Source organism: Camelus ferus, chromosome 8 (genome assembly GCF_009834535.1).
Source record: "Camelus ferus isolate YT-003-E chromosome 8, BCGSAC_Cfer_1.0, whole genome shotgun sequence".
Lineage (NCBI taxonomy): Eukaryota > Metazoa > Chordata > Mammalia > Artiodactyla > Camelidae > Camelus > Camelus ferus.
Genome location: NC_045703.1, coordinates 68,691,339 through 68,718,247, shown reverse-complemented (window position 1 = coordinate 68,718,247; position 26,909 = coordinate 68,691,339). Strand labels below are relative to the sequence as shown.

Here is a 26,909-nt window from a genome sequence, read left to right as displayed (position 1 = left end):
TAATATCCTGTAGGTCCATCCATGTTGCTGCAAATGGCAGAATTTCATTTTTTAAAATACAAATTTAATCTAAAGAGAGGTTATTAGCCCAAAGCAACCCTCTTAAATATAGTTCTAAAATAAACACAGCTATCAAGATACTAGCTGTTAGAGCAGGGATGGTTCTTGTAGCCATCTGTCAATTGTTCACAGGACTATAGAGCGAAGTAAAATAGACAAAATATCAAGCCAATCTTTAAAGTTAGTTTTAGTCCAAAAAGTTTCATCATCTTTATAAGTCAGAGTTTTGTTCTGCTGGCCAAGGATGCAGTTCTGGGATGGTCTGCCTGTGCCGACAGGAGGCCAGGGAAGTTGTATTTGCACCAGTCTCACATGGAGACATTTACTCGTGTTTCCAAAATGTTCTTCCGCTTTTTTCAAACTTTATTTGTTTGTTGGTTTCAGTAATTAGTAAATATAACTCTACTGGAAATTAGCTTGAAGAAATTAAATTTACAAACAACATTTTATAAATACACCTTGTCATAAACTAGAAGACTTACTTCGTTTCACACACACCCTGCTGTGTCGGTGAAGAGCAATTTTATCTTCACTGTGTATTATGGAGCTTAAGAAAAACACCTTTGACTTGGTGTGCTTGGTTCAGCTTTTCTTCCTCGTGGACACTGACGGTATTCTTTTCCCTCCTTTTTTGCTGTAAGTTATTGAAGACTAATTATTGAAGTTGCTGAGACTCCTAGAAAGAAGAATGTTTCCCTAGCCTATGAAATGTGACCAGTCCTTCATGGTTACTCTTCTGGGAGTGAGTGGCTTTGATTTCCATTTTTCCAATTTTTATTTCCAAATTTCCATTTGCCTTCCTAGTCTGAGTCTAGGCAACGTAGCATTTTGCTTCTTTATGGTCCTTCTTCTGAAGTTTATTTTGTTCCTAAATCCACAGAATTGTTTTAAGGGTATCCAACTCTTTTTGGTTCTCAAAGGTAGTTAAACGTCTCTCTACTGTAGTTATAGTCCTTTTTCGTTGCTGGTAGAATTCCTTTCACGTATTGTCAGGCTATGTAAATAGCATTCCTATTATAAAGCCAATATCTTTACACTCATGGAAGGCCGTGGTATCATTTTCTTGTGTAACACGTTCTTCAGATTTATTTTTCTATTCCAAAATCTATTTTCTTTTACTTTAAATTGGAAGCATTCCATATAGAATTTTATTTTAAATCCAAGGGAGACTGATAAAAGTAACTGAGTTTTCCCATGGCAGTCTTAGTCGTACCAGCTTCTACTTGGGGGTTATTAATCCCAAGGCTTTAGTCAAGTTCCTGGTGCAACTTCTGCTTTATGGTAAATAATTGTACGAAATCAACACTAAACAGCATGCACATTGCTATGTTTTCACCCCTCAGTCATGCCTTTTATGCACAGTGAGAGCTGTGAAGTAAACACCTCTCCGGTTTCTTCAGGAGTTTCTGGTTGACCAAAGCCACCAGGAAGCCCCGCTAGCCACCCTAGGGCAGCTTCCTGGACAGACAGCGGAAGGGAGAGGGCGGTCGGGGGATGTGAAGTGATCGATAGCCAAGATCCAGCCCGTATCATTTCCAAGGATGTGTGTGTTGTCACTATGTTGAGAACAACTTTCTGACACACCTTGTATCTCTTGTTTCTGAACTTCTGTCATCTCTGGAGAATTTACAGGGGTTTTCATGATGGACTTTATAGTTCTGCTTTCCCACTTCTCTTAAAATTGGCAAAAGTAACTCAGCTTTTTGGTCTTAGACAGTTCAGTTATACCTCATTTCCCTTGGTAATTTTTTCAGTTGAGCTTCATTTTTTTAAATTTTAGTATCTTGCTTAAGTGTGAGGTGTCTCATAAATACTCCCCTAGTGACATCTGAAAATACATCCACAGCTATAATGTGCAAAGTAGGTTGTATAGGAAAGCTTTTCATTCAGCTATCTCAGAACGTCACGTAAACAGAGCACCTGGTTGTTCTGAACATATACTGATTCTGTTTTTTAAAAGGTATTCAAAATTTAGTGTTTACAGAATGAGGTTATTACAGATGACTCAGGATAGCTATAAATTCAAATTTATTTGGAACCATATTGCTTGCCTTTGGGAGATGCAAGCCATTTTCCATACTCTTTCCTCCAAATATCATATCATTAAGGTAATAATGTTGTCTGCCTGAATTTGTTGTGATGAGCAGATGGATTATTAATATTTTGTTGATTGATTTCTTACTCAGCTCTGCTATAAAACTTAATTGATGATTCTACCATCAACAGTGTAAGTGGTAGCTATTAAGTTTAGACTTGGAGACTCTGAGAAACTCTTGCCCATTAAGTTTGTTATTTCATTATCTGCTTTCATTTTGAGAAACACATTCTCAAAACATCTCCTATCCTTAGCTGAAGAAACATGTGTCAAGCTATAAAATTATTCTCTGGGTTGGGGAGGGTTTTTTTTTTTAAATAGTTTTGATTTCTTGCCTAAAATGTGTGTACTACTACGTTTGTGAATGGTATTATTAATACTGTTATTATTATTATTGAAGAATATCTTCTCTAAATTCTTAGCAAGAAGGGATGAACCCCATGGCCTTTGTTTAACCTGGGATTATTGAATTTCCATGAGACATCTTTTCTCTCACACCTTTTCAACATGACAATTGTATTGTATTCTCAGACAAATGACATTTCTTTAAAGCCACAGCCCGTCTTTAAGAATAGAGAAATGACTAATAGCAACACTGTTTTCCAGGCACAGTTAACATCTGTTTTTGAAAAAATGCTCAGTTTCCTACACCCATTGGATCTTGGCTGAAAAATAGTATACATTTCATCCATCCATCCATCCAACTATTCACTGGTTCATTCATTTAACTGTGTATATATAAGGAAGCCTACAGTGTGCCCAGTACTGTTCTGATTTCTGAAAATACAGTGATAAAAAAGAGAGGGTCACTGGCCTTATCATGGACCATGTATATTTTCAGAGTAGGGTGGGTGGAGAGGTTTTAAACTGTTTATTAAGTAAGATAATGTGAGGTAGTGACGAGTGGTAAATGTCAATATGGGAACACATCATAAGAGAGAACAGGATGGGGTAAGAGGCTGCTTTAGACTGAGTGTCAAGGACCTTGATGCGAGAGCCAAAGAAACAAGCAGGCATGGGAAGATCCAGAAGATCCAGAAGATCTCTGCAGGCAGAGACATGGCTAGTGCAAAGCGTCTCAAGCAGGAAGGAGAGTGTCGTGTCTGAGAAGCTGGGAGAAGAGGGCCAGGGCAGCGAGGATGGGGAGTGTGGTCAGCGTGGAGCCAGGCTGGCCCACATCACGCAGGGGCATCTGCCAAGTGGGACATAAGACGGGAGCAGACACACAGGGAAGCCTGTCATCTGGCTTATGCTGCTGAAGGACTCATCTGGCTCTGGGAGGAAAGTGGCGAAGCAACAGTTTCTTGTGTGAGATTATTTTCCATTCAGTTACTTTTTAAAAACCCCAATAATTGTCAATGATTAATTCAATTTAATCAACAAATATTTATCGATCAACTGCTGGGTGTTATGGAATAGTGCTAAGTGGTGGGAAACAAAATGGGAGAAACAGACATTAGACAGAATTGTATATTTACAATTTTATTTTAATTGTTTAAAAATAAACTTCTGATGCCTCTGATAGTGATTCTAAGAGAAACACATTTACCTAATTTTGTTCAAATAGGATAGCTGTGTTTTCAGATGCCTTTTTATTTTTAAATTTAGCAATGTCACAGTCAGCATCAAATGTCAATAGATGCATATTTGGAATTCATAAATGGCCTTAAAATTCTACAGTTACAAAATCATATTATAGGATTAAACAGATTTAGATAATAGAAATAATACACATTCTTTCTCTTTATCATCTTCTCACCCTATGTCTAGCACCAGTTTTTAAAGTTAATTTTTTTTCCCAAAAAGGTCAGATTCGATATATTAGCAAAGACCCTGCAGTTCTGTATCTCAAGTGCTTTAAAGCTAACTTGGAAAAGTAAACTGAGCCCAAGGAGCTTTTATCATGAACGCAGGCTTTCTTCTCTGCAGCCAGAGGCATTCTTCGCAGGGCAGTAGGCTCAGGCTGTCAACACTCCAGCAAGAAAGCAAGTAAGAGCTCAAGAGTTTCTCTCTCCCTCTCTTTTTTTTTTTTTTTTTTCTCTCCTAGCAATTTGATACTCCTGCTGAGAGGCAGACAGAGACAGAGACAGAGACAGAGACAGAGGCAGAGACAGAGACAGAGACAGAGACAGAGACAGAGCTCATTTCTGTTTCATTACACCTAACCTCCCAGAGCCTTTCTCCTGTTTAAGCACAGTAACAGGTCAACTTAATTTTGAGTGATAAGGTAAAATCTCTTACCATGCTTCTTGAGTCAACAGTTTTTGTCTTCCTTTTATAGAGCTGTTTCTTACAAAATTCCTAATTTGTCCAACTTTCATGGCATTCCATGTTGTCCTCCACCTTACTCCCTTTATATCAATATGAAGACGAATATATGGATAGTCATGTATGACTGAAGCATCGTGCTGTACACCAGAAATTGACACAACATTGTAAACTGACTGTACTTCAGTTAAAAAAAAAGAACAAAAAAAAAAAAAAACCCTTAAAAAAAAAAGTTGAATGTAGATCAAACTAAAAGCTTGCAAAGTCAGAGACCTTCTCTTGGAAGAATCACCTGTTTGAAATGCTGCCATTATTCTCTTTCTAATTTAAATGCACTAATACATTTAATATAAATGTTTAGCTTGATGTTTTGTCTTACTTTGTTATTTTACAGATTAATACTGTGATTTCAAAAGCAATTACTATAATATTTATTTCATTTAAAATTAGTTCTCTTCCCAAAAAGTCTTCCTTTTTATCACTAAAGATAAATAATTAATATCTTTCTACTACGAGCAAACTGTGTACTTTAAGTTTTTTGCAAAATAATCAATACCAATTTAAACAAAACTATCTTCAGTTTTTTCCTGAAATTTGGCTTATCCTATTGACCTCAATATAAAAAGTATTTCCATGAAAGTTACTTTCCATTCACTTCTCAGACCTGGGTCTGAGAAGGCATGTATTAAGTGAAGCTGGTCAATACCCAGTTTTCAACACTCATTGCTCTTCACAAGGGAAGAGCATCTGCAGTGTGTGGACAACTTATTATATGACTTCCAAGTGCTCCAGTTTGATAATTCCTTTCTTGCGCTACTGTTCTGCAGCAGACACTTCTAGAAAGCTTTTGGTGCTGTCATTACCTCCACTAAGTTTCAGAAATGTGTTTATTGCTATTGCAACTCTAAATACTCACTATCCTCAAGCAAATGATTAAGTAGTAATTCTCAACTACCATCTGCTAGCCAGTGGAGGTTTACAACATTGTCTCAGATAAATTCTTAATTTCTTTGTGTTGAATGTCCTAGATCCCAAGGTTTTCAGGCCTAAGTATAAGCTACTTCAGGGTGAGGATCCCTTGCAATCTTGTTAATTTATCTCTTTCTAGGCTGACATGAGTCTACTTCCAAAATTTGTGTGGGGAAAACAGAAAAAAAAAAAAAGGATGAATCTTGGGAAAGATGATCCTTGTTCTCTATCTGTTAACCTGGAATAGCCTGAATTGAATGGAACTATAAAAAGTGTTGCTTCTGTTTTAATTAGCACATTCAGGTCAAGATAGATTTTTAACAGTCGTTATAATAATAAAGTGCCTGTCTTTCACTTCCATCAAGATGAATCAGGGACTGAATTTACCCTTTCCTGGACTAAGCAAACAAGCAAAAATTAGGCAAAATGTATGAAATAGTGGTTTTCAAGACACCAGCAATGAGGGGCAGTGATTTCTGAGAGATTAAGAACAATGTGATGATCTCTGCCCAGCTCACTGCTCGGGAGAGTTTGCAGGCTGTGGCAAGCTAGAGTTTGTAGGACAAAGTCTGGAGGGGGAAAAAAAAACTGTAGAGAGGAAGGATCTAGAGATTACAGTAAGAACTATCGGAAATGATTAAAGAAACAGTAACCCAGTTCCCACACAGGCCTGGAAACATTGCTTCTCTCCAGCAGCCAGACTGGAAAACATCGTAGGGCACTGGGTAGAATACTCAGAAGGACTTTGCCCCAGAAGCGGGAAGTACTTTTTTGTAGAAGATTAGAGTGCTGCTTTACATCCAACTACTAAATCTTAAAAACAAGACCCTAATGGATCAAACTATTACCAGGTAACTAACTATATTCTGACACAAAGTCCAGGCAGAGATATTTCTTGGAATATAAGAGTTCAACATGGCAAATTAACAATGCCTGGCATTGAATCAAAGATTACAGGGCATGCAAAGAAGCAGGAATGTATGGCAATAATGAGGAAAAACATCAGTCAATCAAAATTGAAGCAGAATTGACTCAGATATTAGAAGTAGTGCACAGGAACATTAAAATAGTCACTATCACTGTATTCCATATTTTCAAAGAGTTAAATGGAGACATGGGATATAAAACAGACCTAAATTGAACTCTGAGTCAGGAAAACCACAATGTCTGAGGTGAGAAACATACTGGATGAGATTAGTCTCAGAGTAGACTTTACAGAAGAAAAAATTAGTGAATTTAAAGATATAACAATAGAAACTATCCAAACAAAACTCAGTAAATAATTTTTTTTTAAGTAGGAAAGGAGTGTCAGTGAACCATGGTACAATTTCAGGCAGTTTAATGTATGTGTAATTAGAGTCCCTGAAAAAAGTGGGGGAGAAGAAAAGATACCAACAAAGCTATTTTAAAAAATAAAGGCTGAAAAATTTTCAATAAACATGAAGAAACTACATCATACACATGATAATCAAAGGGCTTAAAACCAATGTTAAGGAAAAAAAGCTTTAAAATTAGACAAAGAAAACAGATACGTTCTATACAGAGGAACAATGATAAGAATAAAAACAGACTTTTTATAGAAAATTCCAGGAGAGAAGACAGCTGAGCAATGGCTTTAAGTACTGAAAGAATAAAATCTTTCAACCTAGATTTCTATACCCAGCAAAAGTGAATTTAAAAAATGAAGGTGAAACAGACTTTTTGAGACATAAAAGCTGTATTTGTCACTAGCAGAGAAATACAATAAATTTTAAAGGAAGCCCTTGAGGCAGAAGGAACATTGTATCAGATGGAAACATGAGAATAAAGTCTACTGGGATGGTAACTACATAATTAAATGTGTACTATTTTATATGACTCAAATATTTTTAAATAACCAACACTTTAAATAAAAGAATGTATTATGGGGTTTAAAATATAGATATAAAAATGTATATAACAATACCACAAAGCTGGGTGTAGGAAAAAAATGGAAGCATACTCTTAAAAGTTCTTATACTACGTGAAAAGTGGCATAACATTACTCTAAAATAGACTTTGATGGGTTAAAAATGAATAGTACAATAATATATAAATATGTTTATATATAATTTTACATATAAAATAACAATAATAGTATATAGGGATGTAGTATGCTATAATCCTTAAGCAGTGACTAAAGTAACAAAGAGCTATAGCTGAAAGTCAATAAAGATGATAAAAATAGAGACACAAAAATAATTAACACAAAAAAGTGTAAGAAGAGGAAAAAAGAACAAATAATAGGAAAATAGAAAGCAAATAGTAAGATGATAGACTTAAATCAAACCATATAAATAATCACATTAAATGTGACCCACAGGATCTAGCACATTGCCTGAGACATGGAAAATTCAAAATGAACATCAGTGCATGAAGAGACTTGTGATGAAGTGCTCACCCACGCAGAGATGAGGATTTGCTCTTCTTTGGGTAATTTTCACTTCAAGTCACCTTATATTTTTCAGGAATGGTGGGGCTAGTATATGGCAGGGACAGTCACTCTTCTTGATGTCACAGACTATCACTTTTCTTAATATCACTGTCCAGTAAAGTTCAGTGTGCAGCTGGGCACAAATGGCATTCGCATCCTGAAGTCAAGGCAGTGGCCTCCCCTTCAGCTTATTTTTCAATTTTATATCCATGCGGGTGATTTCTTCCGTAGGCAGTGGATGCTGATTTTGCTTTGATTGTTACTTCTGAGTCCTGGTAGCTCACTATGGTAATGACTCTGAAAGGGATGGGAAGGGGCGTATAGGAAAATCTTTTGATGGGGACAAGGTATGCATAATTTTGTGTTGGAAGGGCTACGAATTCCTCTTCATTCACCCTTCCTTAGTCTATTGAGTCTACATATCTTTCTATCAAACACTTTTGTTATATTAAGAGCACAAAATAAAATAGAATGGTTTTTATTCTCAAAGGACCAAAGAATGATTATGGTATTGCAGAGAAAATTACCAAACACACATACTCAATTCACGCTACTCTTTCTTGGAAACATAAACTGACACCATAAATCACTTACTTCCATAGAATGATTTCCCTGAAGATCCCACTTACATTGAGGCATTTTAGGGAGAGGAAATATAGTAGAAATTGATCCTTTGACACATCTACACTGCAAATATTTGTAAAGTGATTGGATTCTCATTCACTGTCTTATTCTCTTGATAATTTCCTGGAGTCCAGAAAACTCATTTAAACTTTCTCTCATTTAGTGTATGAGCAAGTGTTGCTGCTTTTGTTTAAGGCCCGCGGCCTCCGCGTGGTGGGCAAACTGTAGCTACTGAAACCTGGCACCAGACTGGAAAGCTGTAACCAGCACGGCTGGCAGCAAGCTCGGCGAAACCTCGGCGGCTGCCTGAGGTTACACGGATAGTTTCGTTTATCTTTGTCAGACAAACATAGAAATGTTTATTTCTATTCAAACGTGTGGAATTTCATATGTATAGCTGATGTGTTGTTCCCAGCCTTATAAAAAGAGGTTATTACACATTTAGCAAACGTGAGTTTCTGACAATTATGATTTACACGTAAATGAAGACTCTTCTGACAGCCATTCTAGCACAAATAAAGATTTATGGCAGTGTGTCTAGTACGTGGGTACAAGGGGTGAGGCTGATAATGGCCTAACAGCAGTCAACTTGTGATCTTTATATCCATAGATGATCCCAAAGTGTCATTGGTATTACTACCCCACTAAATCTAAGATGGTAAAACTCATACTTTTCAAAAGTCTCATAAAGAAAAGACAAGATGAAATAATATGTTAAAAGTGCTTTATAATTACCATGTAAATGTAAATTTTTATATTTGAATACATTTCATAGTATGTGTTTTCTATCTCTATCTCCACATTACTGCCTCACATCTCTTGCCAGCTCTCTTGTTTTCACTGGATTACACCAAGGTCATCAAAGCTCATCACTGCCTGGCACATGCGTTTTAAGATACAGGTCTGGCCAACTCTGAGCCGGCACTTGGCCATTTTTGCACAGATGGGCTTATATAGAACCAGCCAGGTAATGATATAGTCACTGAGCACCAGGTGTTGGTGATGAAAAAGACTGTCTGCAGCCAAAATATATTGACAGCATGGTCCAAATTGAGGTTACTTACATATATTTTGGTTTGGGAATGGCGTCTCAGTCAGCACTGTAAGCCTAACTAATTGCCGGCTTTCTGAAAAGAATCTCGATCTACATGATAGGGGTAAGGAAGGAGAGCCCACAGCAGCAACACAACAGTAGGTGCCTGAGGTAACTCTGTGTGTTCTGGGTAGACTGACTGACCCAGCTGATCTGCAGAGTGGAATGCTAACACCCATCAGCCTTCTGCTATGGTGCCTTGAGGGGTACCCACTAGCTGGCTGATGTTGAATTAGGTGATTGGGCGAAAGAAATTATTACTCATCTTATTGGGTCCCCAAGCAGCAGGAAGGCACAGGGATGCTGCACAGAATCCACAAGCGGTCATTTATAGCTGGTTAGGCTGCATGGCTTAAAGCCCTTAGCAGTCCAGAATAGTTAGCAACAGAACTGCAGGTGCCTGTTTGTCATACTTCCTGTTATAAGTGGAAGGTTATATGTATGCCCCTGAGTAAAAAAGTTAATGTTTTCCTAGGCTTCCACTGCAGTATAGAAATACATTGTTTTGCAGAAGTCACTATAATTAATGAGTATATAGATCTATGTATGGAAGGAAATGACTTCATCTAATTTAATGCTGCAGCAGAGAATCTATGAAGTAGAACTCTGCGTTCTGCGTGCTGGTCACCTAGATCCATTTGCCAGGTGTTTCATCGTATGCATTTGGTGTTGTCCATGAACTTAAATTGAAGCCTGCTCTTCTGTACGTACAGAAGTAGACCACGTTGTCAAGATTTATGGGTCATTTCAGTTGTGAGCTACCTGCTGACCTGAGTACAAACAATGTCAGGGACACACTTCGTGGTTGGGTTGTTTTCAGTGTGACTTCCTTTTGAAGCATGATGATTTAGGTGCTTTATCCATGTTCATTATAAACAACTTTTTTTCCCAGCAAATTTTATAACCTAGCCATAAACATCTCCTCTAGGCTAATGCTTGACACACGAGCTCCCAGGCAAAAGACATTCCGGGGGAGGTCGTTTTATATACTTACAATTTCCCCTTCAAACATACTACCTAATGCTGAATAAGATTGTTAACTATGCAAACATAGAAGTACTGAAATAGTAATATATATTAATGTAACTTTCTTACACTAAGAATCTGCTATCCTTTATGTAATTAACTGAATATGACTTACATCAAGTACTTATAAATTTGATTTTTAAGAGGAACTATAAATCAGAGAAAAGTAATTAAGGAGAAATAAAATTCAGTAAGTTTGGAGCACCATTAGAATTTACAATATTATTTTTGATCAGTCGACCACATTTTGGCTTATCAGCCCAAAAGATAATAATAAATGCAGTCTAAAGGAAAGGACTGGTGGCTTGATAAAGCACAAAAGAACCTTTTGTTTGAGTCATATACTAAAGGTCAGGTAACCAGACTGCAGGTTAGTGTTTCCCATACACTCTGGGAGCTGGGCAGGAGACCTCTGGTTCCAAAGGGAAGAGTGCAAAGTGTTTCTTTGTGTTCTTTAACTAGACAATGTCTGCACTATTTCTAACCTGACTACATCACTTGCTTACTTAAAATCATTCATGGCTGCCCGTACCCTTCAGGATGAAGCCGTCTATCCCCTGAGGAGTGCAGCATCCTATTTGGTCTGCCTCTGGCTCCCAAGCTAGCGTGGTCTTCTGCCTTGTTCCCCCTGAGTTTCTACCCTTCAACAGCCTCCAAAATGCATCCTCTAGTCTAGTGCCTTTGCTCTGTTGCTGCTAAAGATCACTTGTCTATTTCAAGTACATTATTTTCTAAGAGTGTGTGTCCTTTGTAACAATTCAAACAAGAGATACATAAAGAAAATAAAGTTTTTCTCCCAGTTTCATTCCTCCAAGATGATTAATGTGAACTCTTTTTTGTGTGTTCGTCTATATATTTTTCTGTGCTAATTAAAAAACATATTTTTGTATAGGTGTTTGAATTCTTTTTCTTGCAGTGGCAATAATACTATTTATTTCACCATAACTTTTTTCACCTAATAGCAGTTGCTGTAAGGCTTTTAAGATCAATACATGTACATACAGCCAGCATTCATTTTAATGGCTTCGTAATATTCCATAATATAAACATTGAGCAAATCTGCTCTTGATGGTTTCTTTTTTTTTTTTTTTTGTCCTACATACTATGCTGAAGTAAAATCCCCAAAAATAAATTAATATGCACTGGTGCTGTTATCTTTGTGACTCAGAATACCTGGTTAAAACAATACATGCACTTAAAATTTTCATCCAAACTGCTGTGACAATTTTCGAAAGAAGTTGAGGCATTTCTCACCCTCTAACACAGTGTTCACATTTAACACACACTCACTAGCACTGGATTCTTCCCATTTGATAAAGTCATGTGTGAAAATGGCATGTCTTTTTTGCTCTTTTTTCATTGAAGTGTAGTCAGTCACAATGTGTCAATTTCTGAGGTACAGCATAATGTTTTATTCATGCATATACATACATATATTCATTTTCATCTGCTTTTTCATTATAGGTTACTACAAGATAGTGTATGCTATATGTATGCTATGCTATACAAGAAAAATTTGTTTTTTATGTATTTTATATATAGTAGTTAATATTTTCAAATCTGGAACTCCCAATTTATCCCTTCTCACTGCCTTCCCCCACCAGTAACCATGTTTATTTACTGTTTCTGTGAGTCTGTTTCTGTTTTGTAGATAAGTACATTAGTGTCTTTTTTTTTCTTTTTTTTTAGATTCCACATATGAGTAATATCATGTTATTTTTCTTTTTCTTTCTGGCTTACTTCACTTAGAATGACAATCTCAGGATCCATCCAAGTTGCTGCAAATGGCATTATTTTATTATTTTTATGGCTAAGTAGTATACCATTGTATAAATATACTACAACTTCTTTATCCAGTCATCTGTTGATGGACATTTAAGATGTTTCCATGTCTTGGCTCCTGTAAATAGTGATGCTATGAACATGGGGGTGCATCTGTCTTTTCAAATTTGAGTTCCCTCTAGATATATGGCCAGGAGTGGGATTGCTGGATCATATGGTAAGTCTATTTTTAGTTTTTTGAGGAATCTCCAAACGCACCAAACTACATTCCCACCAGCTGTGTAGAAGAGTTCCCTTTTCTCCACATCCTCTCCAGCATTTATTGTTTGTGGTCTTTTAGATGATGGCCATTCTGACTGGTGTGAGGTGATACCTCATTGTAGTTTTGATTTTCATTTCTCTGATAATTAACAATATTCAGCATGTTTTCATGTGCCTATTGGCTATCTGTATCTCTTCATTGGAGAATTGCTTGTTTAGGTCTTCTGCCCTTTTTTGGATTGGGTTGTTTGTTTTTTTGTTATTAAGTTGTATGAGCTGTTTACATATTCTGGAAATTAAACCTTTGTCAGTTGCATCATTGGCAAATATTTTCTCCCATTCTGTAGGTTGTCATTTTGTTTTGTTTATGGTTTCCTTTGTTGTGCAAAAGCTTATAAGTTGAATTAGGTCCCATTTGTTTATTTTTGCTCTTATTTCTGTTGCCTGGGTAGACTGCCCTAGGAGAACATTGCTAAGATTTATGTCAGAGAATGTTTTGCCTATGTTTTCTTCTACTAGGTTTATGGTGTCATGTTTAAGTCTTTAAGCCATTTTGAGTTTATTTTTGTGTACAGTGTGAGGGAGTGTTCTAATTTCATTGATTTACATGCTGCTGTTCAGTTTTCCCAACTCCACTTGCTAAAGAGACTGTCTTTTCTCCACTGTGTAATCTTGCCTCCTTTGTCAAAGGAATTAATTGACCCTAAATCCGTAGGTTTATTTCTGGGCTCTTGCTCTCAGTTAGCATTTTCCTGACCACCAGTCAAGGTAAGCATCTTTCACGTTATAGCCTTTTTGTGTTTTCTCTTTCTAGATTCTCCATCTCATACACTTTGGTATTAAATTGGGTTGTTTGCTGTTTTCTAAAGTAATTGGCAGAAACGTTTTTAAGAGCAGGTATATTAACCCTTTGTCCATGATATGTTGTATAAAATTTTTGTCCTTTTACATTGCATAAATTTTTGAAATGAAGAGCATTTCCCTTTGTATAGGAGAGAATCAATTTATATTTTCCCAAAGAAGCTCTCTTCACCACTCCCATTGCAAGTTATATGAATTTTCACCCATTTTCCCATTTAATATTTCATTAAACTTTTTATTGTCTGTTTTCATATTTAGATATTTAATCCATTAGGAATTCTTTTCTTTAGTGATGGGTGACCATTTATTCACTCCAACTATTAGGTGTTCATTTGTACCCACATTTATCAAATAACCCATCTCTGTCCCACTGAATGGAAATGCCAACTTTGTCATATAAGCTGCATATATATTTACAGATATTTCTAGGTTCTCTATTTTGTTACACTGGCTAATTTATGTATTTGTATGCAAATGCTATATTTCTTTGACTTATATTATAATAGCTTAATAAACCTGCACGTGGATATTTATAGCAGCTTTCTGCAAAACTGCCAAAACTTGGAAGGAACCAAGATGTCCTTCAGCAGGTGAATAGATAAATAAATGGTGGTTCATCTCAGGCAGTGGACTGTTATTTAGGGCTAAAAAGAAATGAGCTGTCGAGCCATGAAGAGACCTGGAAGAAACTTGCATACATGTTACTAAGAGAAGGAAGCCAATCTGAGAAGTGTACACTCTGTATGATTCCAACTATATGACATTCTGGAAAAGACAAAACTATGGAGACTTAAAAAATCAGTGGCTCTCAGGGCTTTGGGGATGGAGGAGGGATCAATTGTCAGAGCAGAGAGGATTTTTAGGATAGTGAAAATCTGTGCAATATTGTGATGATGGATACATGTCATTACACACTTACCCAAACCCATAGAATGTACAGCACCAGGAATGAACCATAATGTGAATGTGGACTTTGGGTGGTTTGTTGTTTCAAGGAGGCTCATCAGTGTGACAAATGTTCCACTCTTGTGGGGACGTTGGTAACAGCAGGGCTGTGCATGAGGTGGGTAGGAGTGTAGGAGAAATCTCTGTACTTTCCTTTCAATTTTGCTGTGAACCTAAAACTCTTAGAAAAAAAAATCGTCTTAATAAAAAAAATCACTGTGTAACCTTTATTTCCTAGTTCTATTCATCTTAGTTTTCCTGGATGTGTATAGTTCATAGGTAAATTTACAAAATGTACTTTATTTTTTCCTTTTCTAATGAGGAAATAAAATAAATATAGAGAATGCAAGCAACTATTAAAGTATATAAAGCACTTTCCTCTGCCCAGTTTTCTCTTAGGTGGAGTGTTTATGGCTGTTTGTGCTGCCTGCAATAAACAAACCAGGAATAAAAAGAAGCTTTAAATTCTACTTGCCCAAGAAACAAGGGCTTTTGAGGGGAAAAAAGTTTAGATTCGAAGTCTAAACTCATTTAAAATGCTTTAAAGCTAGGATTTTTTTTTTATTGTTCAATATTTCTCTCTCCTTGTAGCCAAAGCCAAGTTATAGTATCACTTTGTGAATTACTGCTCCCAAAAAATATGTTTCTCTTGCCCTTTCCACGTCCAGACTGGACACTTTGAAGTTGCCGTAGCTGCATTTCTCAGCCTCCAGCTTCAAGCGAAAAGTGACAGCACTGTTCTGCCACCCCTGGACCCGGGGACTGGGGGCTGGTTTCCTAATGAGCAGCACAGTGGTTTATTCAGCAGCAGGAGCCGCAGCAGCAGCAAAGCTCGGAGGAAGGTGCGGGGCAGCCAAAGACGGAGGAGGGGCACTTAATCCCAGGAACACAAAGAGCAGTGATGCAGAATCTCCCACCCACCTCTCCCCCGGAGCATGTCTCTGGCCCCCTGAGGGTTCTTGCGCTCTTCCCTGTCTTACTCTTCAGATGCTCTGGAAGAGCTCATCCTTTAAGCCACTCTGACACCTGCTGTGTACCAGGCCCTGTGCCAGGTGTCGGCGTGAGAGGCCCTCAATTCGTTTGCCTGGTGATGGGTCCACTAGACAAGCAGGTGACCTCAGTACCACAGAGCAAGGGCTTCAGAGATGCTAAGCACAGAGCAGGCTAGAAACCGAGTAGGTGACATGGAAATATCTCTCACCCAGCCCCGAGCAGTCAGGAAGGCTTCGAGGGCTGGTGACACATAAGCTGAGGCACGAAGGACACTCGGGGGGTTGAAAGGCAGAAGAATGAGATGCGAAGGTGGGAGAAGGAAGACAGTCCAGGTAGCGGGAAATCATGTGCGAGCGACCCAAAGCAAGAGGGCAGCCTTCTGGGGACAGGAAAACGTCTTCCTGGGAAGGGGACTGGGCCATGGGGAGGGACTGATGGTGAGCCAGGTGAGTGTTGGCAAGACTTCAGAGACCTTGCTCAGTGCCCCTGTGCTTAATCTGGAGGATTAGGAACCAGGAAAATATGATCAAATTGTTCTTTTACTTTATTTACCATTGTTGATTGAAGTAAGTGTTTTGCACATTTAGAAGTAAGCATGAAATAACTGCCAACTTGTAGAGATTGCCTAGAAAATTCTGGGAACACAATCATGAAGGGATCATGAGTCACTGTAAATTTTCAAAATTATGACCCGTCTCCTCAGTTTCTTGCAGATTATTACCAGCTAACAGATATTTGTTTTTGTACCCTTTCCTGGAGGTCAACTCATGTAATCGGAATGACAAAAGGAAACATTCTGGTAACAACAAAATATTTTAACATCTCATTTTGTTTATCTGAGAACAGAAGCTGGAAGGCTTTGCTGAAACATGAAACTAGCAAGTGCTGTGGTGACATTATGTTCCTTCAAGCTGACACATTAGGAGAGCTGATGGGACCTTTGGCTTCTAGAGGAAATAAAGCACAGTTAGAATAATGAATATTGTCTTTTGTTGCCTGGCTAGGCTACAAAATTGAAAGAAAAGATGTGCTCAACTTGTACACGGAGCAGACGATAGCACATAAATAGCTGGAAAGAAGCGACATCTGCAGACATTATTGGGATGGTGACGGAAGTCCAGGGAAAGTGTGACCACAGTGCAGCAACTAATTAGTCAACTGAATGTCAGACCTTGGGAAAGAGGCGTAACTGCTGTTGTGGATGTAAATCATTAGCCAGATTCTCTCGGAATCACTAGTGATTCCTCGGAGTAAGTTAGGTGTCAGGGAAAGCTGTGTTCTCTGGCCACGAGGGTGCTCTCGGCTCACAGCACCCTACGGAATAAACACAAGTTTGACAGCTGTGCCTGAGTTCCAGAAAGACTGGCGTCGAGGGCCTTTAATGAATGTGGACAGCAAGATGATTATGCCCAAGCTGAGAGATAGGAATGACCGTAGTCAAAGCATTGGCTCTCAGAAGTCTCCCCTGACGATTATCTAGGGCACAACCACTGGGATGAGGGCTTTCTCCAAGATAATTAAGGGAAGAGGAAAATCCTGGCCTTCCAGTCTGAAAGCTCGTGTGGGAGTTCGTCTTGGAAGTTTCTGTGCACTGCTAAGGTAAACAATCAGACGGCTGTTCAACAAACGCCTGTTTTGAAATGGTGAGCTTTCAAAATTGGTGAGAAAGAAATAGGCATGCTTCCTGTTCTTTGCTGTCACACCTATTTTTTGGTTGAAGATTGACAGTGAAGAGTCACATCAGCGGCGCATTTCAGGCTACAAGAGCACTCGCAGATTGATGGGAGGGGACCAGAATTCGTGTGCAAAGAATCACAGGTTTTTTCCATTATTAATTTTTCCATGATTCCTCTGCCCAGGCACTGAGACTGAACACCACCTCCCCACCCCACGCACAAGCTCTAACCTTTGCCCCTGTGCTCATTTCTCTACCATCTCCACCTGCCGGACTCCTACCTTTTAAAACCCGCTTGAAACATCCCTTCCAAGCTGAGCCCTCTCATTCTCCCATGAGCTGCTCATTGTTCTGTCGCCCGACCTAGCTGAGTGCTCAGGCTTCTGGAAGGTATTTAGCATGTGTTTATTTCATGCAAATATTTGTTGAAGTGTCTCTTTCTCCTTCAGGCTTATGGCTCTTGCAGGGATTTTGTTTACCTCTGTATCCCCAGCCCCTGGGTGATGGCTGAGCAAGGAGAAAATACCACACTTGTCTCTTAATGAGTAAACATGGTGCGGGGGGGGGGGGGGACTATCCCTGGGAGCATGGTTAGTACTTGAGGTGGCTGTAAATCAACTAGTGACCTGGGGAAACAGGCAGAGCTGGACCCAAGGCGGAAATGCTGTCCTGGGCTCTGTCTCTCCATCTCTTGTCCCTGTTCCCTTCTGAGCACTGGCTTCATTCTCAGACAGGTTCTGTCGCTGTGGCTGCAGGTAGGGGGATGCTGTGTACTGGCTGAGAAGCCAGAGACGCCAGTTCATCCTGGGCTGAGGAGGAGGAAGGGAGGGAGAGCGATCCGAGCGGGTCTGAGCAACGCTGGGCTGGGAGTGGGGACTGTATCTGTCCTGCCTGAACAAAGCCGTTTACACAAACTTATGCACTTCATAACCATCAGTAATGACCCCAAACCTTTCAGTTGACTCTTCAGGAAACATTTGAAATGTCTTCTTCAACAACTCCCTCTTTTATTCTTTAAATAATAAACAGTAAATTATGACTGAGTAGTATGACAAATGAATAAAACCTGGTCAAGGAAAATTGAAGCACTTACCATCCAGGTGTAGGGGGAAGATGATCATCATCGTATTTGTGGCTTTTGTTTTGAAGTTAGACTTCTCGAAGGTATGTGGCATTAAAATGGCTTAAATTGTTTATACCTGGCACTAAAGGGAAATGCAAGTACACATGGATTTATTTATGCACATATTTCAAGTAGACTAAAACTGTTCCTGGGACTGAACTAAAGGTACCACCGCAGTGATTCACATAAAAGCCTGTGTAGAACATCACCGATCCTCTTGCTGAATTGGTAGGAATTAAGACAGTTTTATATTGCTGAGTCATAGTCTCTTATCTGCTACCCTGGGGCCAGAAGTGTTTTAAATTTAGAATTTATTCGATTTTAGAAAGATTATGCAATTCATATGTTTTAACTCTGAAATATCTCCAGGAATGTCTACACCTGTCATTTCTTAAAATAGCAGTTTTGCAGTGAAAAGCATGAATAGTCGCACTAGGTTGCATAAATATAGATTAGAAATAAGGTCATGCCAGTCCATGTCAGGTTTTGCCATAAATAAATTTTAATGCCAGATTTAGAAAAAACAATTAAAGCTTCGTGTTTTCAGAACCCTTTGGCTTTTAGAATTTCATTTTTATTTTTGTTTCTGCATTATACATTGGACCAGGTAATAGGCCTGTTTTTATCTTGGGTAATAAGGTAAAATTCAAAAAATACCCTTGGAATGTAGCAGTAGCTGCATTGCTGTGAACATGGCCACGCCGTTGGACCTGGGTGGTGGCGAGGGAGGAAAGCCGCGCACTTGCTGGGCTCACACCTAAGGCTTCCTCCTGCTTAGGACGGCGTGGCTTGGCAGGCCGCGTGCATGGCTGTGTGCGTGCACGTGTTTGTGTACATGCACACCATCTATTTCTCTGTTGTTAACCAAACACTGGCCTTGGAGGAGGCGGAACGTCTTCCTTAAGGCTTTGGCAGTGGGGTGGTGTTTACAGGCAACAACTGACTTTTCTCAGCTAAGGTCTCACATGGTTTTGCTTTTTGTGGGAGTCTATTGATTTTCCTTCTCCTGGTAAACTTTGCACATCATCTAGAGGCTTTATTAACACCATATTAAGAGAAAACAAACTTGTCATCGAGCGTGATAACAGACTCAGTAACTTTCGAGATTTCATTTTTTTATTTACTTAATTAGGTGTAACCTAACTTTACAGCTGGCACTGTTGAATCAGCAAATTCTACAAGGATCGCACAACCTAACACATCACACAGTTACTTTATATCCGAGCTTCTGTCATTACTTCCTGGACCACATACCACACAGGGAGGGTGGCAGAGCAAAGACTAGGGCCCAAGATAAAGGCGCCGACGGGCGGGTCGTGGCGCCGCTCATTTACAGGCTTTTCTTATGCAGCAGGCAGAGAGACTGGTAATTGGGCTGAATTTGTCATGTTTTAGCGAGAAAATTGAAACTGTAGTATTAACATTAATAATGAGACTCCAGAATGGATAATGAGACTTAAACCTGGCAGTTGCTTCTTACAAAAAAAGTCTGCAAACAACCAACTGAGGGGCCGTGCAGGCTGCAGCGTCTGCGGGCATGTCTGCTTGCTGTTGGCTGCGGACAGAATGTCTAGGCCCCGGACAGGCTTTTGGATGGATTTGAAGTGACAGCTTGTCTGTCGTAGCGTGGTGACTGTGGGGACCTCTGTGATACGGGTGTGAAATGCTTATTGCTAGTTTTCTCATAAGTAACAGCGATGCCCCTGTGTCCTCAGCCTTCTTTAAATTTGGGCGGGTAATCTTTTGACAGGTTTATTTGAATTTAAACTTGCTAAACAGACAATGGAAATATTTATGTGTCTTTATTTAATACATTTTGCAGAACCATATCTGAACGTGACTCTTTTTGCTTTTCTGGAGACGAATTAGAATGCGCCACCACTAACAAAGAGGGCAAGTTGAAGAATTCGGACTTGGCGGCCTGGCTCTGCCTCCTGCTGGTGGCCTCCCGGGGCCACCTGCCCCTCCCCTGTCTGCTGGGGAAGCAGGTTGGGCCTAGGCAAACCCCAGCCCCCAGACTCCCTCTTCCTGCTTCAGGCGGCTTTGCCCAAGTGCAGCCTGATGGGAGGTGGGAGGGCGGAAAGAGGGCAGAGCCAGGAGGTTTCTCCCTTTCTTTCTCCTCGGAGGCGCCTCCGGCAGGGGCTGCATCTCATTTATCCTCCCCGCTCTCACCAGGCAGCGCAGCTGCGGTACCTTCTTCCTCTGAGGTCGGAGCCCCGGAAGCTGCTAATGTCAGGGTGTTTCCTGCCCCGGGTTAGTTCTGAGTTTCGCCGCCTTTGCAGCTAGACCTCAGCCTTCAGTTCTCCCAGCTGAACTACCTGGTGTGGACTCAGCCCCTAACTTGGCCCTGAGCCCTGCAAATGACTTGTTCTGTGCAGACTGTCGACCCATTGCAGCCTCCAGTGAAAATCTTGTCCCTTTTACTTTATCAAACTTTCAGGAGTTGGAGACCAACACAGGCTTCCACTCCTTTTGCAAAGATAGGCACAATTTTTTATTTGGAAAACACTGCATTGTTAAGCAACGGCTATAAAAAAGTGTTAACTTTAGGAAGTTTGAGGAAAGCTGATAGCAGGTTCATGAGGGCGGGAACAGTCAGGTCTCACTGCTGTTTTGCAGGTTTGTGGAACTAGACTGTGTCTGAGACAAGCAGGGCCTGCCAGACGGGAGTTGTAAGCTGCAGAAATTTGAAACATATCAATTTGTTTTTGAAGTTGACTAATTAGCTACTGATTCGATAAGCTTTTTTTAATCAAGTTTTTGATATTAATCTAATTCAGATTTTGCCAGTTTATTTTCCATCTTGTCTGTGAGAGACACTGGTAGCGCCTTGAGTCTGGTGGCAGAGTGGCGTGAGGAAAAGGAGGTGGCTTCCAACAGTTGAACCGAAATGTTCACAGGCCCCTCCCTTGCTATACCATTGTTTTTACAGGTCTGATTTAGCTAGAGGGCCAGGCCTCTATGGTCTGAAAGGAAAGGACGGGTGGGTTATGATAAAAGAATGGAAGGACAGAATCATAGCCTTGTCCACAGAAATGGCAAAAATGTATGTTTCTAAGAACTTAAAGAATGTAACTCTGTTGGAGTTTGGATCTTCTGTTTAGTACTAATAAGGTGCTTTTCACCTTATTTAACAAGGATTTAAAAGCATTTAACAAAGTCACACTGTAAAGGCAAGAACGTTTTTTAAGGTCTTACTCTGGGATTATTTTTTTCATTTTTAAAAAATAGTTTACACTATTATTTGGAAAAAAAAAACTGGCCAACTATTGTCATAGATTTTAGTTGCATAGTTAATTAAGTCTTCCCAGAATTGAGTGCATGGGTACAAATGAAATGAGCCCGCCAGTGGGATGGATAGCTCCTGGTTAGGTGGAAGAATTTGTTTAATTTAATGGGACTTGATTTGTTTTGGGTCTTTTTCTTTTCTTTCTTTTTTTTTTTTTTTGGTAGCTGATTTACCCGTAAGCTGGCATTTGTGAAAGATAGGTGGGTCCCTTTGAAATCTTTATTTCTCCACAGTTAAGGATCCTGTATTACCTTCACTGGAATTGACAGGTGTCCCCCAATCAACAAGAACGTGTCCCGGCTGCAGCCACAGGGGACTGTATCTCTGGTGACATAGAAGCAACTTTGCTGGTCAAGCCTGGCACCCACTGGAAAAGCGTAATGCCACCTCGAGCAGCCAGGCCCTGGGGCATAACCGCTGTCACCTAGCCCAGGCTGAGGTGTCTCCTGGGCCCCTTGTGGGAATCAGATGGTGTCATGCCGTGACGACCAGCTCTCACGGTGGTGTCGGCTTCCTGCCCACACTCCTGAGTTCTAGCTGGAAGATTTTTCTGGCTTTGGCAGCCTTGATTTTTCAATCTGAACAGCAAAGAGGGGGAAAAAAAAAAAAAAAAACACGGAAAAGCGGAATTCGTAGACAATTACTCCAAAAGAATCATGCAGCTGTGAGATGACAACTCTATGTAAGCAGGCTGAAAAACCCACGATAGACTTTTTTTAAAAAGTTCTTCTTAATTCTGTTCGGTTTTGCTTTATTGTTTGTACGTTTTGAATGCAGCCTACAAATCTCAGAAAGACTTGGAAAATGCTAACCCGTTGATTGTATAGGACAGGAGACGACCAGGCAGCCCTGCTGATCAGCCTGCAGGAAAAGGTGCTGTTGCTAATGGGAGATACTTTTCCAGGTTCTCTCCGGTTTCTGCACATCTTATGATAGAGGCACTAACCACCCTTTTTTCCTGGACAATCTTTTCAAGGAAATTGTTTCTTGAACAACCTGGAAAATAATGATAGTGGCTCTCTCTAGGGTAAAAGTGGACCAGCTTATTATCCAGTCTCATAAAGACAGTGTCTCCCTTTAGGACAAAGGGAAGGTCCTTATAAAAGACGTGGGTTCCCTAAGCTCAGGGTCCTCAGCTGTGATGCAGAAGCCCTGTATGTGAAGCATCTAACTTGGCTGGGCCACTGCATCCCCTGGGAGCTGAGGTGCAGAGGAACAGGCGTAATCACGATGCCCGTAGTTCATTCTGCCTGGGCTCTGAGCCAGGCAGTTTTTGCTTCTGACCCAGAAGCCTGTGTCTCCTGCCAGCATCCATGAGATGGTGGCAGTCTAACCTGTTAGCTTGCAAGCGGGGTGAAGTCTTGGACCCTCCACCATCTTTGCTACTCTGGCTATAGAACAACCTCCTTTCATAAAAACCGGCGGAGAAGACGCTGAATTCACTGGTGACGCTTGCATATTTTATATGTAGAGTTGCTAATTTGTATTTTAATTCTGTCACACCATATGAATTACTGGAATTTTTCAAATATTTGTAACTCATGATACCATTGTTTGTTAAAAAAAAAAATCCACCTCCAATAAAAGGGATTTTGGATTTTATCTGGCTGAGTTTTATCTAGTGTTAGAGCAGTTTGTGATTTGTTAGCTGAATGTCTACCAGTAGCTTCCTGCAAGCTAAGAAAAAATATAAATACTATCTATCTATTTATCTGTATATGAAATACCTTCTCAATAGTCCAGCCAACTCAGCTGTTTTGGAGGAATTACTTTTCGTTATGAGTGAGGATTTTTTTTTTTCATGTCTGCAAAAAGCAGTCACAGCCAGCTCAGTGTATTTTGAAAGGGTCGGTCATGCCCTTCAGACTTCTTGTTTGGGTGGTCAAGAATTGCCTTAACTCTTTTTCATAATATCCTTGAACTGACCTTTGAAGGATTTCTATCATTTCAAAAACTCAAGTGAAAAGAGTAACATTCCATGTTAAAAGAGAAAACAAAAACAATCAGTACGATTTCCACGCTGCCTCGGGGAAGCCGTGCAGAACTCCGGAGACGCACCCGAAAGGGCCCCGTCAGATGCGCGGTGCGCCATCCTTTATCACAGGACCGTGGGCTCACCCTCCCCTGCGGGGCTGAGGCCTGCAGGCCGGGGGGGGGGGGGGGCGGCTGAATGCTGTCGCACTTGCCCCAGCTGGGATGGGTTCTGGCTAACTAGCTGCTACACCATCTGGAGATGGTAAGACACATGTAGCTAAGAACAGCCTGGGTTCCAAACACCTGGCTTTGGGACATTTCTCTGTTCGAGACAAACTCCAGATTTTTGAAGAGGAGCACACTTTACCTGAGCTGCGGCATAATTTCCAGCTGTGGTATAAGCAAGGTCTGCTATAGCTGTTGTCTCCTGAGAGAATGAATGTGGTTTACTCCCTTTACCACTAATGTTGCTGCAACTCCATGGTTCTCAGGAGTGTGGTCCCAGAGCAGTAGGAACAGCATCACCTGGCAACTTGTTAGAAATGCAAATCCTTGGTCGCATGTCGGAACTACTGAATTAGAAGATCTGGGGTGGTCTCAGTGATGTCGGCTTTAACGAGCTCCCCCCACCAGGCGGTTCTGATGCACACTGGACTCTGAGACCCACAGGTGCGGCTCACTGTATCGCTGTGTCTCAGCTCAGAGGAGGGGGAGGTTAGCTTGGTAACAAGCAGGGAAAAGACAGATTAAGGGTGGTGATGTCAAATGTATAAAGACACACTGGTAGCATTTATTAAATACATCTGTTGATTGTTTTTTTAATTTGAGAAAATATAGCTAATGCTTGTCCTATGCCAGATACTGTTAGGATACAAATGTGAATAAGACATTCCACAAATAGCTCATTGTCTACTGCAGGGGTGGACAAGCTTCCTGTGGGCAAAATCCAGTTTGCCACATGTTTTTATAAATAAAGTTTTATTAGGATACAGCCACATCCATTCACATGCATATTGTCCATGGCTGCTTGTAGACAGTATGCAGAGCTGAGCAGTGCAGCAAGACATATGACCTGTGAAGCTGAAAACACAGTACAGGGTGCTTTCATAAATGTTTGTGGACACCAGGTCTAGTGTTTAAAGGGAAAGTACTTTCCATATCCAAGTGGTCATACACAAAGGGAGTTGAGGATGAAGTGTATAAGCCAGGGTTACATTTGTATGGAATTTTTGCAGTGGCAGAAAATTGAACTTCATGGGTATTATTGTCATGGAAGGTGCACCGATTGCTCAACAGGAAGCAGAGCACTCACCGGCCAAACACCTTGGTGTGTGAGAGGAGGAAGGGGTGTGTGAACAAATCCAGGAAAAGCAGAGGGAAAAAACAAGAAAAGTAAAAAAGATTCTGTTTGAGAAGGGAGAATATCATCCCTCAAAGGGATGTGACTTCTATGAAGAGCTGAGGTCAAGGAGCGCGGGGCAGGACAGGTCTGGGACGTGAGCTCAGAAGGGAGGCGGTGCATCTAAGACATCCTGAGCTGCCTGGCATGGGGAGTGGGCACGGGTCTCCCGGGAGCCCTGGGATGCTGAGAGGGTGAAACGAGGGCTGGCTCTGAGCTCAGGGGAGAGCCACACTCTGCTCCTCTGCACGTCTGCGTCACTCACGTGCTTGTGACCGTTGGGATCCCTACATTTCTTGCTCTGCGCTGTAGTCTTGCTGCTAACTGCCCAGCTGTGTGGTGACCCCATAGAAAAAGTACTGAGTTCCTGTTTAAGACGCCTGAGTTACTTCCTGGCTTCCCCTCTGATTGTTTGACTTTGGGCAAGTCATTTCACTGCTCAGGGTCTGAAGGACCTCTTCGTCGTTTTCGAGATGCAATTTCAGGCTTCCTCCTGCACCCACACTGTTATTCTACCAGGCTCCCTTACAGTGAGAGGTGAGCAGGGGGTGCAGGGTATGCCCAGCTCCTGGCTGAAAGAGAGAAAGAAGGAAAGACTAGCAGATGCTTGGACCCTTCTGAGAAAGGTGCTGAGTACTTTGGCACAAAGACATTAATTCCCCTCAAAAGATGTGACGATTTATTTCTAACTCATTTCTCACGCTAGATCTCTCCTCCTCCTGAAGGGACTCTTTATTGTGGAAATGTGTAGAGGCGGGGAGACGGCCAGCTGGCTTCCGTGTATGTAATTGTATTTCTCATTCTTTCAGGAATTTTTCTTTAAATGTGGAGCACACCCGACCTCTGGCAAGGAAACATCAGTAGCTTTGAACCTGATCACAACAAACAGCCGCGGCATCACCTGCATAACATGTACGGACGTCAGGTAAGGGTCTGAAAACACAGTCGCGCTCCACGTCTTGCGTTCCCAACCGTGCCCTCCCGCAAGGACCTACCTTCCTCAGCGGTTTCTCTTTTCTTCTTTACTCTGATGCTGTCCACCCGATTGGGGTATATTTTAATGTGATGAAACTATTTAAATTGCCAAATCCTTAGTCAGGTAGTCAGTAGTCAGGTAGGATCCTAGCTTATAAGTGAAACAATTTATATCTAAAATTAGTGAAATCTTCTGTGTTATTAAAATATAAACAAATGTATTGATATCAGTGAGTTCTAAAGTAGATGAAAACACGGTGCTAAACAACATTAGGAATGCAGCAGCAATTTATGAACACCACTAATTCTTGGACTCGGTGGCCCTAACATCTTACTTTTAAAACGTCTTCTCCGTGCACGTCAGTTCTTCCACACACCTGTCGCTATTTGTGTTGGTGCTTGACAGATATTCATGTCCCCAAATAAAAACATGTAGCTAGTTTGGAACATGGTTATTTCTAATTTCAGTGAAAACGGTGACAGAAGTAAACTGCGCAGATGACCTGTTAGGGGGAAAAAGGCTAATGACTAGATTTGAACTGTGGTCTGGGAACCAAGGACGACAGAAAGCCCTGAGCCTGTTGACGCTGCAGAGTGGACGGCTGCGAGGAGAATTCCTTGCTGGGCGCTATTCACGTGAACAGAGTAAAAGGAATGAGCTTTATCACAGATGCTCGGAGGTTGGCTAGATGTGAAATTGCAATAGACAGGCCTTAGCCCTGACACCAGGAACAACTTTTACTGAAATGCCAAAATGAATTAATGAATAAAGTCAAAGATTTTTTTTTTTCTGTTCCAACCTTTTAAGCAAAGACAGCTATTTACCCTAATCATTTAAGCATTGTCTCTTTGGCCTTTGGGACTGTGCTTACATGGCTTTTTAAAGTTGATTTAAACTGTACAATTTCATGTTCGGTGAATGTTAATACTTCCAACATAGTACTTCTATCCCTTAATAAATTTAAATTAAAATGCTAATAGAAGCCTAAAAACCTTAACAACTTTTGTTGAACAAACTTGTTCCCAAGAAGGAAGGAAAAATGAG

General features: G+C 40.5%; 1 protein-coding gene across 7 annotated transcripts in view; it reads left to right on the top strand.

The window, feature by feature from the left end:
* The window catches only part of PRKN (parkin RBR E3 ubiquitin protein ligase), a 1,163,789-nt gene that overhangs the window by 595,694 nt on the left and 541,186 nt on the right, over positions 1-26,909 (top strand). For all 7 annotated transcript variants that reach the window (XM_032485307.1, XM_032485308.1, XM_032485306.1 and 4 more), the window contains exon 6: positions 25,699-25,814. In XM_032485307.1, the coding sequence (XP_032341198.1) occupies positions 25,699-25,814 (116 nt within the window). The remainder of the gene's footprint in view (positions 1-25,698; positions 25,815-26,909) is intronic.